We start from the raw sequence: 15,850 nt of genomic DNA, 5'->3' as shown, positions 1-15,850 counted from the left end.
TTAATGATATAAATGGATATAGCTTAAATACTCAGATTATATATATTAAGATAATCAATATTGCCAAGACATAAATGACTGCTTTTACAACTCCTAAATAAAGGATTGCTATAGGGGATTGTGACATGATGAAGACCAATTTGTACATTTGGTCATTAATCACCATTTCCTAATTGGGTTTAATTTGACTACTGCTCATTAGAGTTATAAACCAACATACTCATTTAATTGTGAATATAATTCAATAGCTGAACTTTTATGGTACAATGAACAAATTAATAGCTAAAGATAATTCTGTTCTTAAAAATATCACATAGGACTTACATTTTAATGAACTGCTTTATAATTATTCAAAAAAAAACTGCAAGAATTTTCCTTCCTCTTAAGAATGAAAACACAACCTCAGACTTCATGAGGTTTTACAAACACCCTCTAGGCAGAGCTCCTGTACCCCTGTTCCCTGCTGCCAGACCCCAGCTTGTGACTGATTACTTCCCAAAAGGCTGAATAAAAATAGTACTTCAGACTGACTTCTCCTACTCCACAGCTGAATCTCCATCTTTCTGAATATGAAACAATCAGGCTACTTGTGCACACTAGTTTGAAAACCAACATCTGACCTTTAAGAACTTGGATACTGAGCCTCTTCTCCTACATTCCTTGATTTAATTATCAGCCACTCAATGCAGCGTGCATTTTGACTAGTATTCTCAAACTGAAGACTACTTCTAGGTCACCGTGGTGAAAGCAAAATAACACTTGAAAAGGAGAAAAAGGAAAAAAGAAGGCAGGGCACTGGAAGTGAGTGTGGTGTATCAGAACCAACATGCCCAGGAGACTCATGAGAGACCAGGGTTCGAATCTCAACCCATGAAACTAGCTGCCCAGGGAGGGAGTCACACTAATTTTTAATCCTCTGTAAAATGGGGATAACAACTCCTAACTTTGCAGGGTTATGGCAAAGACCAAAAAGAATGCACGTAAAAGTTCATCACAGGCTGGCGCCACAGCTCACTAGGCTAATCCTCCGCCTTGCGGCACCGGCGCACTGGGTTCTAGTCCCGGTCGGGGCGCCGGATTCTGTCCCGGTTGCCCCTCTTCCAGGCCAGCTCTCTGCTGTGGCCAGGGTGTGCAGTGGGGGATGGCCCAAGTCCTTGGGCCCTGCACCCCATGGGAGACCAGGAGAAGCACCTGGCTCCTGCCATCGGATCAGCGTGGTGCGCTGGCTGCAGCGCACGCAGCCGTGGCAGCCATTGGAGGGTGAACCAACGGCAAAGGAAGACCTTTCTCTCTGTCTGTCTCTCTCTCTCACTGTCCACTCTGCCTGTCAAGAAAAAAAAAAAAAAAGTTCATCACAGAGCCCGACATGGAAGTTCAAGAAACAGTTTCTTCCCCTTCCCAGCTTTTCTTTATGAAATCCTGATGAGTCACAGAAATTATTCAAAGTAGCTATGAATAAAGGTCATTTGCATGCAAATGACATGGCACAGATTTATCTGATGCTCTTCTGTATAAATCAGGAAATATGTTCTGTTTTTAACAAGTTTAGTTTTAAACACTTATTTATTTATTTGAAAGGCAGAATGACAGAGACAGGTGAGGAGGGAAAAACAGAAATCTTCCATGTGTTGGTTCACTCCCCAGCTGGGGCAGGGCTAGGCCAGGCCAATCCCGGGAGCCCAGAACCGCATCTGAGCCTTCCATGTAGGTGGCAAGGACCCAAGTACTTGGCCCATCTTTCTACTGTTTTCTCAGGCACATTAGAAGGGAGCTGAAAATCAGAAGCAGAGCAGCTGGGGCTCAAACTGCGCCTGGATACCAGAAGCTGATGCTGCAGGCGGTGTCTTAACCCCCTGCAGCACAATGCCAGCCTGAAATAAATTCTTTTCAATGGCTTCTTAAACAAGAACTCTTTGCTTGTTCTAATCTGAGATCCACCTAGAGAATGACCTATTCTGCGTTTAATGCTTAATGTTTCCATATACATCGGCTCACCTCATTTTCACATCCATCTTGTTAGACATGGATTAACAAACAAAGACTTGAGGCTTAGAAAGACTAAGCAACTAGCTCAGATCTGTCCCCAGAGCAGGACAGGTCCAGAATTTATAGCCAAGCCTGTAAGATTCTAATGACACGGTATTTTAGTTTTTCCAAGTCAGACTGCAGAATCTCTGCTAAGGAGAAATACCGTGTGTCCACCTTGCTCCACATCTTGATGTAACTGCACATAGGAATTTACCCATTTATCACTGCAGTGGGAAACCCTATCAGGGGATACTGAGAGGAAAGGTACTGGAAAAGACAAAGTTCAAGGAACTTTCATTCTGGTACCACTATCCTACCTACCTGCTATCCCACTCCCAGCAGCCACCCACCCCCCTCACACACACATTCATAGTGTATGCTACCAAATTAATAAGATCATATTGAACACTCACTATATGCAAGACATAGTAGTCCAATGGTGGTAGATAATGAGATATGAAACAGTTATTTGTAAGTAACTGATAGGAAAACCTTTCGCCACAAAAAAGCCACCTCCTCCTACTGGAAGCAGAAATCGCTCCACTGTGCGGTAATAAGGACCTCACTAGGAAGGTGTAAATCCAGCACAGGACACAGGGCCAAACTAGCTGCACAAAAGCAGGCGCATGGATAACCCACAAACTCAATCGTTTCCATCCCCATGCAAATCCTTAGATTAACGACAGCAACAAGAGGCCCCAAAACGGGTTTGTGCATGCGTGAATGTACGCGTGGCTGGTGTGCTGCAGTGAGGGCAATGGACACTTTTTAAGAAAAACAAGAAGCAGCTTCCTCTGAGGCCTGATATTTGGTTGCAAACAAACCCAAGAGCTGAAATGTTCAACCGTGTCATGGGAGCATTTGAAACTACGGCTCTAACTAACTTACTGAAAGAAATTAATGCAAAGCTACTGCTGCAGTCTTCTGTGCAATTCATTTTATAGTTTGCATAAATAATTATGATATACTCATTTGTTTTCTCAATTTTCTTTTCTTACCTTGTCCTTCTGGAGTTTCACCGAAGGGATTCACTTCCACCTGAGTAGCATCAATTTTCAGGAAGAGATTATACAGCTTCTTAATTTGATCTGCAGCCTAAATGTGATCGAGTGAAATAGAATTACACTAAAGCAGTAACAGAAAATTTATTTTCCTGAATTAATGAAACCTTAAAAATAGCAAGTTACATCTATAATTTCAGTTAGGTTTTCTGAAGGGAAAAACAGAAAAGCATAATTATTTTAATTTCTACTGTTATTCATTAGAAGGAATCACTCAAATTTTCTCCAGACACCAGTAGAGACCATTATCAAAAAAAACAAAGTATTTTCGGCAGAGCCTTAAAACGTTGCTAATCTTTTTGTAAATTATCATGTCCCTATTAGCCGAGTTATCCTGCAATGTAAGCTACAATCATTAATACAAACAAGCTCAATTTAAGTAAAAGGTAAACATGATTTTGAGAGTTTATAATGACTAGGTTTTCCTTATTATGCTGGGGTAAAACAGTTATTATATTCAACAATCCAAGCCTATAATCTGAGAAACAATTACCAAGTGTCTAAATGGAAATTATTGCAAGACAGGAAGATGAAGGTCTTAAGCAGCAGAGTTGAAGCACAGTTCAAACTGAAGGCAGATTGTCATAAAAGCACACAACGGGCCGGCGCCGCGGCTCACTAGGCTAATCCTCCGACTAGCGGCGCCGGCACACCGGGTTCTAGTCCCGGTCGGGGCGCTGGATTCTGTCCCGGTTGCCCTTCTTCCAGGCCAGCTCTCTGCTGTGGCCAGGGAGTGCAGTGGAGGATGGCCCAGGTGCTTGGGCCCTGCACCCCATGGGAGACCAGAAGTACCTGGCTTCTGCCATCGGATCAGCGCAGTGCGCCGGCCGCAGCACGCCAGCCGCGGCGGCCATTGGAGGGTGAACCAACGGAAAAGGAATACCTTTCTCTCTGTCTCTCTCTCTGCCTGTCAAAAAATAAAAAAATAAAAAAAAAATAAAAAAAAAAAAAAAGGCACACACAACGGACAAGAGTACCCGAGGTGTGCCCAGCGTTACTCCCTTGACTTCACTGTTCTCAGCCGGCTTCTAATTCACGTGCAGGCTGGGGTCTGGGAGGCCAACAGGAGCCCTGGTGCGACCTGAAAGCTCACATCTGCCCCAGCAGAGACCATGGTGGTTGGCTGAGCACTGGGCTTCAGCACCACTCTTGTTTCCCAGACTTGCTTTTCAACCATCAGAGCTTTAGTTTTTGGCCCTTTCCCACCTCTGTGCTTTGGGTCTGGGGAGTTGATCCATCAAAGTCGCTGGCCAGCTGGCTTCCAGAGCAGTTCAGCCAATGGGAAGCAGTGGTGGGAGACAAGAGGTGGGAGCAAGGGAAAAGCCAGGGTGCTTCCACTCCTCTCCTGCTGCCTGGGCCAGCGGCTCCTCCTATGGTGCCAGCTACAATAAGAGATGCCCACCAGAGTTCCAGCTTCTGTGTCCAAGGGCCAGTAGCACCATGGCCTTCTCTCCTGTGCCTAGAGCCCACGTGCAGGAGCAATTTGCTAGTACTGTTTAGCTGCAGGTGGCTTCCCTGTGTACTCTTAAATTTCTCAGTCCTGTAGCTACTATGTAACAAATTCCCCCAAATAAATCTCCACTGGCATAAACACAGGACGTGGTTCCAGGTTTAAATGGAAGGTCTCCTCTAGATGTATTCTATGCTATCTTAATGAATATGATATCTATCTATAAATTCACTTAAATCCTAACTTGAAACCCAATGTATGGATGTAAACAAATGTCCATAATGAATATGACTAGACAGGGTAGGAGACTGACCAAGCAGTCAAGTCAAGGCAGAGGATGTACACATCCCACAGGGCAGTGCCGGGGATCAAGTTCCGGCTCAGCTCCCAGTTCCAGCTTCCTGCTAATATAACAGGTGCTGGATCAAGAAGCTGAGTCCTTGATAGTCACCTGGCAGGCATAGATTGAGTTCCTCTCTCTCTCTCTCTGCCAATGAAATAAGTAAAACACAGTAGTAAGACCAGGCATCTAGTCATGTTTATGGCTACATACTACTTGTATAGGTACAAAATTCCCAAAGTATTCAAGGGTTTCCTCCAGTGGTAACCCTCAGCCACACAGCTCCACAAGCCCCCCTGCAGCAAGTACCTTGGCAATTTGGCCTTCACCTAAGACATATTTTATACACACGCAAGTCTGCATATCCTCTATCCTTTCTCAAAAAAAAAAAAAAAAAAAAAAAAAAAAACTTGGTTCTGTATCTTTTTTTAAAAAAAAAGATTTTATTTATTTATTTGACTGGTAGAGTTACAGACAGTGAGAGAGAGAGAGAAAAGGTCTTTCCCCACCCCTGGTTCACTCCCCAAATGGCCGCCACAGCTGGAACTAAGCCGATCCAAAGCCAGGAGCCAAGTGCCTCCTCCTGGTCTCCCACACGGGCGCAGGCGCCCAAGCACTTGGGCCATCCTCCACTGCCTTCCCGGGCCACAGCAGAGAGCTGGACTGGAAGAGGAGCAGCCGGGACTAGAACCTGGCGCCTATATGGGATGCCAGTGCCGCAGGTGGAGGATTAACCCAGTGAGTCATGGTTCTGTATCTTAATTCTTCCTTAACAGACTTTGTAGATGCTTCATTAGCCACATATGTAAATCACTCTTACTCTTTTAATTTGCTGCATTCTTGTTGTATCACAACTTATTTCTCATATAACTAATTATAATGTTGGATTCTGTTTCTGTTTTTTTTTTTTTCCTTAAATAATTTGAGAGGCAGAGAAACAGAGAGGGCGTCCAAGTTCTCATCCACTGGCTCACTCCCCAGATGTTCCCAGCAGCCCTGAACTGGGAGCCAAAGTGAGGAGCCGCATTTCCCATGTGGGTGGCAGGAACCAATCAGTTGAGCTATCACTGCTGCCTCCCGAGAAGCTGTAGTCAGGCGTCGGAGGTCGGAATCAAACTCAGGTACCCAAAAATGGGACACAGGCATCTTAAATGTTCAACATCTGCTCCTGAATTATTTCTAGTTGTTTGTTATTACTTACCACACTGAGGCTAAACATTTCTAGGGTAAATTCCCCAGAGCTGAGCAGAAAGGGGAACAGACATTTTAACTACTGAGAGATTCTGTTTCAATTGCTCTTGGTGGAAGCCTTTCCTAATTTTCATCCCTTTATAAGCCAGGAGAACAGAGACTGCTCTGCCTCTCCCAATGGATGGACGGCCACTCAGCTTGTCTGTTATGTAAAAAAGAGTTATCTTTTTACTTCACAGAGAGATGTATTTTGCATCTCTTTCCTTATGAGTAAGTATGGTCATTTTATGAGATTTCAGTCATAAAAAGCTTTTCTGGGGGCCGGTGCTGTGGCACACTGGGTTAACGCCCTTGCCTGAAGCGCCAGCATCCCATATGCGCACTGGTTCGAGACCTGGCTGTTCCACTTCCTATCCAGCTTTCTGCTATGGCCTGGGAAAGCAGTAGAAGATGGCCCAAGATCTTGGGCTCCTGCACCCGTGTGGGAAACCCAGAAGAAGCTCTTGGCTCCTGGTTTCGGATTGGAGCAACTCCAGCTGTTGCAGCCAATTGGGGAGTGAACCATCAGATGAAAGACCTCTCTCTCTCTCTCTGCCTCTCTTCTGTGTAACTCTGACCTTCAAATAAATAAATCTTAAAAAAAAAAATGGCTTTTCTGTCTTTCCCCCTCCACCACCACAACACACCCTTGTAGAACAACAGATTTTAGACAGGAACACATACTTGGTAGCTTTTACTTATTTTTTTGTGGTGTCAAATAATAAACCATGGTTTAGAGGAAGTGGGCATGAATCACAGGAAACACACTAACAATTTAATAAAATAATCATTTCTTATGTTGTTCACCCATGAGTGAAGGCCCTCCAATATGGCCAAGGCACATCCTGTATGAAAATGAAGTCACTTTCACAGACACGGTGAATCAGAGGGGACTTGACACATAATTTCTGTATGAAAGACAAGCGGCTGGTGTCCACTGAGATGCCTTCCCTTCCCTGGTCACTGTGCGCTGGCCCACTGGATCATTTCAATGGTCTCCATGTGAGCAGGCATCACAGAGACTCCCCAATCAATAATCCCAGGGCCCAGCCACCCCTGAGCTCCATGCCATGTACCCTGTCTGCTATACAAATCCAATGGGGTGTCCCCAAATGAGCAAATTCTAACAAACCTGCCCACAACTGAGATCAACTTTTCTCTCTGTCCTGTGCAATGCCTCCCTGGGCCTACCCCTCAGTACTGTAAGCCAACAGGCTGACCTGCACTGGTCTGTGAGGTTCTGGAGAGTAAGGGCTATTCCTCATGACCTCTGTGCTCCCTGGTCTAGCAGTGGGAGCAGCACACAACCAGGGCCTGCTCCAAGCTGCTGAGCAAACAACAACATAAAGTCTTTGCCAGGTAGGCAATGAAAACCAAAGAAAAATCAATTAACCACTGACTTTCCTTTCCTTGATAAGTGAAAAATATGACAACGTAGCAACTGAATGACCCCTGAGTACCTGCATGCCCACATTTGTCCCATCGTGAAGCCATGTACACCTTGAGGGGCAGGCGTTTGGCGCACCAAGTAAGATACCACCTGGGACAGCTGCATGTCATAGGAGAGGGCCTGGCTTCCAGTTCCAATTCTGGCTTCCTGCTTCCAATTCCAGCTGCCTGCTAATGCACTCTGAGAACCAGTATGTGATGGCCCAAGTAGTTGGGTCCCTGCCACTCACATGGGTCCCCTGGACTAAATTCCTGACTTCCAGCTTCAACCTGGCCCAGCTCTGACTGCTAGAGGCATTTGGGAAGTGCATCAGCAGTCAGGAATTCTCTCCCTCCCTCTCAAAGAAACTGAAAACAAAAATCAAAACAAAAACCCTCGAGTGCTTTTGGCACTGGGAAAACATGATTAAGACCTATAAATAATCCTAAGGTTTCTCGTACAATATATGGGGGAGTCCTTTGATGTACATAATGCTATTACTTCTCTAGAGCCCCCTCCTGAGCTTTCAAACCATGTGATCAGCAGATTTTTCCACTCCAGATTTATTCTTCTGCCATGTAAAGCTACCTCCTGCTGACTCCCTAGGAAATTCTTCAAAGTTGACATTCTAGCTGTGTTGTTTCACTGATTCATGCATATGACAAATGTTTCTTGGGCAACTGATATATATATATATATATATATATATATATATATATATATATATGCCAAGCACTTTGCAGGCTTTCAGCGACACTGCAGTGAGTGGTACGGACACCGGCCCTGCTGTGGTGCAGATTAGGGTCTAGGAAAGGTGACTGCAAGTAACAGAAACACAGGTGTTCAAAGAGCTACGGAGGAGGTGAGCAGGGTTACTAGGTACATGGTGGAGCTGGACACAGGACAGTGTAGCTGGAACGCACAGACCAGACGGCAGAGTGGCTCTCTCTGAACGAAACTACTACACAAGAAGACCAGGAACAAATATGCAGCGCATTGGCTGCTGTGGCTAGCAGCTATACTCTCGGGAGGTGAAACTCACTGCTGCAGCAGGGATCCAGGACTACTCCAGTGTCTTCCTTTAACAGATCACTCCCTTGGTGTGGCTTTGTCAGTCTCAGAAGTGACAATGACCGGCCCTTTCTCACCTGTCCTAAGGTTTGCTCCTGGGTTATCCTGTCCCCTTCCACCATCCTGAATCTTCTGCTTTCCAAGGGAATCTTTACTCCCATTTCGAAATGAAGTGCTGCTCTCCCTTATTTAAACACACACATTTTAAAAATCTTATTTGGCTTCACCATTCTTTGACTGTCTACTACTGTCACTAAATTTCTAGAGGTAAGAGTCAAAAGAAGAAAAAAGAAAGGTCAGAATCTACTGTTTTATGAAAATAATGCAGCATAATTAAAGGGTATACTCTGTAACCATCACGGAGCCCCAGACCAGGGCACACGCATGTACACACATACACACAGCCATGGGTGTGCATGTGCAAGCTGGAGTTATTAACATGTCAGAGTAATCAAAGGAAGAAGTAGCCAGCAAGCTCTTCTGATGGAGCTATGGGACAAGGAAACGTGGCTTTGTGGACTTATCACCAGGAGCCATGAGCTGGACCCAAAGGCAGGACAGGGTGAGGATGCCCAAGACAGACTCTGTCCTTCAACTGCTCTAAGGACAATTTTTCTGCCTTTGTAGCCAAGGGATTTAATTATTCATCTGGCATATTTTAAGCTGTTCTCTGTGAAATTTCACTTTCATGCCACCAGTATTCCTCTGAAATGCCCATTAGCTATGAAAAAACAGCAATCAGTTAATTAATGTATGTTATTCAGAAAAATCCTAACTGGACTTTATAGAATACAGTAACAGGCATGCTCACAGCCCACTAAATCAATGCACACATATGTCTCTTAGTTAGGAAGCATCATCATTCCCATTTCACAGATGGTGAAACAGAAGCTCAGACAGACTGAGTCAGACAGGTACCAGGTCAACGTTACCGACAAAACAGTTTATCATACATCTATCACAAAGTATGCGTGTTGGTGTGCAACACACACTGATGTGTGTGTTTGTGTGTGTGTGTAGGTATATGTATATAAACATATGTGTCATAAAATCTTCTTTTAGAACACTAAGGAAAATACTTTTCATGACCATAAACAACTGGAAACAAAAATTATAAAGCAATAAACAATACTGTTTCCTGGTAATCAAAAATATTCCAGGCAATTAAGCAAGAGCCCTAATGTTTTCTGAAACAAGTTAGACACACACTCATCTTCCCGTTCCTCCTGTACCTGGTTTTTCAAAGGCCCAAGGAAGCCTAGGTTTTCTGCCATCCGCTGAGCCTGGCTGTCCTTTATCCCTTCAAAAATGTCAATTTGCTCCTAGGAAGAAGGAATCAAATGAGTGAAAAACAGATAATCCACTGAGAAGACTTACAACCTCAAAAGAAAATGCTTAGTATTTATTTGCAAATGAGTAATTAAAGTGTGGCACCTTTCCAGAGATCTCTGAGCAGGGCCACCATGGCTGCCCTGGGGTGTGTTTTAATTAGCAGACCATCTACGAAACAGCCCTTCCAAAAACTATATAATTCTTCAAGGTGGCACGCTGACAAGGCAATCTGATGCCAGGTTTCACTTTTAATTACTGTACAGATGGCACTGACGAATATTTAGTCAGTTAATTTTTATGACATCTCTTGGAAGGCTTCCAAAATAAGGTTTTTCTGCCTAATATTGTTGTTAAGTTTAGAGCTTGTCATACACAGGCTAAATATTATCTTATGATTTAAAGTCTACTGATGGTGATAATAATTGATAATACCTAGCTCTACACAGTAGCATTCTCGCAAAAAAGATGCATGTGGTCAGACACATTATTTTATGCATTCTCTCATTCTCTTAACAAACAGAAGGGCTTGTTTTAAATAATATTAACTTTGAAAATGGCAAGGTATTATTGGTAAACCAGACTGTAAAGTGTGAACTTAGCTTCCAAGGTACTTAATGTAAATACATAACATTGTAAACATATTTTAAAATCAAATCACCAGCATATGAGTAAATTATTTAAATAAAGAGATCCAAGAAATAAAATTCCCTTTCAAACAGAAGCAAAATGATTTTTTAAAATCAATACAGAGAGTTGAGTGCTTGGCAAAGGTGTTAAGATGTCACTATGGATGCCTTGTCTCCCACGGGGTGCCTCAGGTCAAGTGCTGCTCTGATCCGGATTCCAGTTTCCTGCTAATGTGCACCACGGGGGCAGGTGGGTGGCAGGGACCCAGACTGAATTCTGGGCTCCTCGCTCCAGTCTGGCCCAGCCCTGGCTTTTATGGGCGACTGGGGAGTGAAACAGCAGACAGGAGATGTGTTTCTCTTTCAGTCTCTTTGAATTTCAAAAAAATAAAATCAATACATTTTAAAGTAAGAAATAATGTTTCTGTTACAAATCTTTAGTCATCTTGACACTAAGACACCACATGAAAAACTAGAATTATAAGACCTTAGCTTTTTTTTTTTCTTATAGCTGAGGTAGTTTAAGAAGCACTTTACACATATCACCTCATTTAATCCTCACAATTCTACATGGTACCACTGACCGTATGTAAAAATGAGGCTTAGAGACTCTGAGAAACTTGCTGAGTAGTTGGACATGACTTTCCAGCTCTTTGGACTGAAGTCAATCTTAATATCAATACAGGGGACAATAGGATTCCAAGGACCGAAACAAACGGACAGAATCTGGACCTGGGGACAATTCCATTTTATGTTGGTACTAGAGAACCTCAAGGTACCTTCAGGTTCACACCTGGTCTCCTAGGAGAGAATTTCTGGATCATATCTAAATGTTAATTGAGGCAGCAGCCACCAAAAGGGCATGGAAATATCACATCCCTCTCCTATTGGCTAATTCTCAGGGCAGGTTGAAAGAAATGAGGGGTAAAGATAAGGCCAAGCAAGAAAAAAGCCCGTGAAAACTTGCTTCAACCCAAGCCTCACCTGGATACCCAGGGAGAAAAAGGACTCAACCTCACACTTCACATTCCAGGAACAGACCTATTCCTGCCAGTCTTCTACTCTGCAGTACGCATTTAACAGCTTCTACTCTAACAATCAATCAAACAAGGGAGCCAGAAATTCAAACTTACCTTAAAAATAAGTTCTGGATTCGAAGCTGCCACTTCTTCAATGTCAACACCCCCCTGTGGGCTGCCCACCAGCACAGGGCCATTGCATGACCTGTCCATCAGAATCGCCAGGTAGGTTTCTCGGGAAATGTCCAAGGCTTCGGCAACCATCACCTATCACAGCAATGGGAAAGGCAACTTAATTCAGCCTCAAGCTGATTTCCATTTGGAAATCTATACAAACTTGCTACACAAATCAAATGCGTTCCTGTTCAGGCTCCTCTCTAACCCAGCGAATTAGCTTCCTGAGATTTTAGAGTTCTGTTCTCCTGGTACACAATGCCTATTTTCATCTCTTTAATTGATCTTGTTCACTTGTTAAATCATAGGAATTGTTTGCCTAAAGGAACCTTCTCACTTTAATCTTTTTCTTTCTGCCGTGAGAAACACTGTCACTTAAGAAAAACTCCAGGGAAACAAGTGTTATTTTAATTTTAGATATTAACAGTACATAAATACTATTACACTGACTTTTCTCAGATGCCACTGATGGAAAATGAAGCTTGACTGCCAAAGAGGCAATCTTTTACAGTATGTGTGATGGTTTTTTTTTTTGTTTTTTTTTTTTTTTTTTTTTTTTTGACAGGCAGAGTTAGACAGTCAGTGAGAGAGACAGAGAGAAAGGTCCTCCTTCCTTTTTTTTTTTTTTTTGGACAGGCAGAGTTAGAGAGAGAAACAGAGAGAAAGGTCTTCCTTCCGTTGGTTCACCACCTCAAATGGCCACTATGGCCAGCACACTGCACCCATCCGAAGCCAGGAGCCAGGCGCTTCCTCCTGGTCTCCCATGCGGGTGCAGGGCCCAAGCACTTGGGCCATCCTTCACTGCCTTCCCGGGCCACAGCAGAGAGCTGAGCTGGAAGAGGGGCAACGGGGACAGAATCCGGCGCCCCAAGCGGGACTAGAACCCGGAGTGCTGGTGCCGCAGGGGGAGGATTAGCCAAGTGAGCCAAGGTGCTGGCCCCTGTGATGCTTCTTATGTTAATACACTGTTGTCTCTTAATCGAGTTTCATTTGATATTTTCTTTTAATTTAAAAACCTAACATTTGCCTATTCAAAAATGCAAATGACACCCCAAGTATATAAACGAAAAGAACAGAGTTTTGTTTTCATCTCCAACACATCCATATCCTTGCGGCCCTGGGACTCATGGCAGTTAGGAGCTCACCTTGCTAGCCTGTGTGTGAGAATCAGAACAGGCACCTGGGCACCTCCTCCTCGGCCAGGACATGATCACGTGCCAGGACCATGACTGGCAAAGGTGAGTGGGATGGAAGCAACGCACTCCACACTCACTGCCTCAGCCAGGTGTCCTCATCTTGCGCACAGCTCCAATTGTAGGGAGCAATTGCACCAGGACTACCTGGCTAGTCCATCTTACATGGATCTGTAGGCACCATGGTAACAGGTAACAGACTTGCTCTGCACAGGACAAGCACAGCAGACATTCTTGAACATCTTTGTCCCTTTTTTTTCCTTACAGACCCCCAGTCTTAATATTAGAACTGGGACATTTTCCTAAGATCCCTGCTTTTCACTCTGACTACACAGTACAAGTAGGTTACAGACATAAATGGACTTCAGTTTTCCTAAAATGCTATTTTCAAGGGCCAGCGTTGTGGCACAGCCTAGAAGTTAAGCTGCCTCGTGCAATGCCAGCATCCCATCAAACTATTAATGAGCTGGGAAAGCAGCATACGATGACTCAAGTGTTTGGGCCCCTGCCACCCACGTGGGAGACCCCGAGGAAGCTCTTGGCTCCTTGCTTCGGCCTGGCCCAGCCCTGGCTGTCACAGCCATTTACAGAGTGAACCAAGGGTTGGAAAATCTCCCTCCTTAACTCTGCCTTTCAAATCAATCAATCAATCTGAAAAATGCTACTTTAGTGATTGTCTTTCTCCACACAACTTAATTTTTTTTAGTATCCTTATGGATAAGGAAAATAGCAGTAGTGCTTAGGTTTGTAACTGAATATTTAAAAGAAGACCTCCCTCTCCCTCTCCTGCTCCCTCCCCCTCTCCCTCTGGAATGGAATAAATATATAATGACCTAAAATGTTACAATGTAATGAGAATAGTATTCTTTCTTTTTAAACCTTTATTGACTTTATCACCTATTAAAAATAAAACACAATGTTATTCAGATCGACTCCTCTGTCACAAATGGAAGCTCATGGGCACTTAAGAACTATTTTGTAACAAGCACTGTAAGAATTATCACAGAACATTACTGCTTTCAGCTGGTTCTTCTTTCCCACAATGCAGGCCAGTGGCGATCAACTGTCCCCGAGTATCTAAGTTTCCTGCCAGGTTTCAGATGCTAAAAGCACAGTCACTCTCTCAGAATTTCTGACTGGAGGGTCAGCCAGTATCTGAAGCAAAAATACTCAGCCCTTTTCTTTCATTATCAAATACAACAATACGCAATCTATAGGAAGAACTTGAACTCTGCATTAATGAATGTTTTTACATTTTAAGACATGAAAACAATCATTTCTTCTAAAAATGAGGAAACAGTATTATTTCTAAGAAATGTAAATGTAAGGGGCACAAAATACAGAAGCATTTTGTTTGTGCTTTCAGATTTCGTGGCCTAACTACTGTCCCCTTTCTAACACTGAGTTGGTCCAGTGAATGGCAGGTAGTGACTTTCAGTGGTCATTCTGAGAAGCCACACAACATTACAACTTTAGAGGGCAAGTGTCACTCAAGAGTCCTATTCTCAGTGCTCTGCTTTCTACCACATTTCTGTTTGTAAAGAGCAGCTGAGGTCTCAAAAGCAGCTCCTACATGGCAGAAATAATCTTTGTGAAAACAGCCGCCCTGTTGGGGCCAACATTGTGGTACAGCAGGTTAAGCCTCCACCTGCAATGCTGGCAGCCTTTACGGGCACCGGTACAAGATTTGGCTGTTCTACTTGCAACACGGTTCCTGCTAATGTGCTTGGGAAAGCAGTGGAGGATAGCCGAAAAGCTTGGGCTCCTGCACACATGTGGGAGACCAAGAAGAAGCTCCAAGCTCCTAGCTCCAGCCTGGCCCACTGCTATTTGGGGAGTGAACCAGCTGACAGAAGATTGCGTGTGCACGCGTGCGCTCTCTCTCTCTCTCTCTCTCTCTCTCTGTGGGTGTGTCTCTCCTCCTGTCTCTGTAACTCTGCCTTTCAAATGTTAAAAAATAAATCTTTAAAAAGAAAAACAATGTCCTTGAGGAAATACCGACTATTAGGTGATCATTCATGATATTCCATACAAAGGCCAATTTGGAACATTATGAGCCATCCATACGACCCACGATATCTTACTGTTTTGGGAATAGCTGGAGAGAAATGTATATGGGCTCCACCAACTCTGATCCCCTGAGATGCATTTCAAAAGAGCCTCCTTCCTCTGCGAGTTAGACCAGCAGTGCATCTTTTTTTGTGGGCTCCCAGGCACAGAAAGCTTCTTAACTTTCTTTCTCTAATCGTTGTATCTATGTTTTAAAAAATATGGTGCTATTCAAAATGTGGTCAGCAAATGACTCCCAGTGACAAACCATACAGGGACCGTGACAGCAAAGACTAAAAGTAGACTCTCCATTTCTGCATTTATTGTAGAGCAGTCACCATTCTTGGTTCTGAATCATGGACCACACTGAGGAGCCCACTTCATATTCCCAAGGAACACACATTAGAAAACAAACATTCGATGAGCAAAAATAATCTGTGTGTTTAAACAGTTTCTCAAAGGAATTGAAAAACTAAAGTTTCTATAATCCGGAATACTTTTCCCTTTTGAGAACATGAAAAAGACACTTCTCTCTTTTCCTTGGCAAGGCACAAACAAACCTGGACAATAAATACACAGAAAACTTAAGGTAACTCTGAAAGTCACACAGAAGAAGGCAGAGGAACTAGGGGATTTGAGATTCAAGGAAGGAGATGATGATGAGGCTCCTTGCGTTTGCTTTTGGACTCCTAAGTCTCCGACTTGGTGCTGGAAAAATTGGCAATGCGGAAACAGCCATGGGCAAAGATAAAGAAATTTGCAGGCCCATGAAATTTCATTACGGAAGTCAACTAAACATTTAAAAGAATCAACACCAAGTAACAATGAACCTGCTGGACATTAAAATT

At 43.6% G+C, this 15,850-nt stretch overlaps 1 protein-coding gene across 4 annotated transcripts in view; it reads right to left on the bottom strand.

Moving 5' to 3' along the window:
• The window catches only part of SUCLG2 (succinate-CoA ligase GDP-forming subunit beta), a 295,805-nt gene that overhangs the window by 126,198 nt on the left and 153,757 nt on the right, over window positions 1-15,850 (bottom strand). For all 4 annotated transcript variants that reach the window (XM_002713297.6, XM_089305440.1, XM_089305438.1 and 1 more), the window contains 3 exons: window positions 11,701-11,853; window positions 9,842-9,931; window positions 3,027-3,123 (listed from right to left, as the gene is read on the bottom strand). In XM_002713297.6, coding sequence (XP_002713343.1) covers window positions 3,027-3,123; window positions 9,842-9,931; window positions 11,701-11,853 — 340 coding nt within the window. The remainder of the gene's footprint in view (window positions 1-3,026; window positions 3,124-9,841; window positions 9,932-11,700; window positions 11,854-15,850) is intronic.

This window comes from Oryctolagus cuniculus, chromosome 10, assembly GCF_051225735.1.
Source record: "Oryctolagus cuniculus isolate XC-2025 breed Fujian yellow rabbit chromosome 10, ASM5122573v1, whole genome shotgun sequence".
Taxonomy (NCBI): Eukaryota; Metazoa; Chordata; class Mammalia; order Lagomorpha; family Leporidae; genus Oryctolagus; species Oryctolagus cuniculus.
This window is presented reverse-complemented; position numbering and strand designations above follow the sequence as displayed.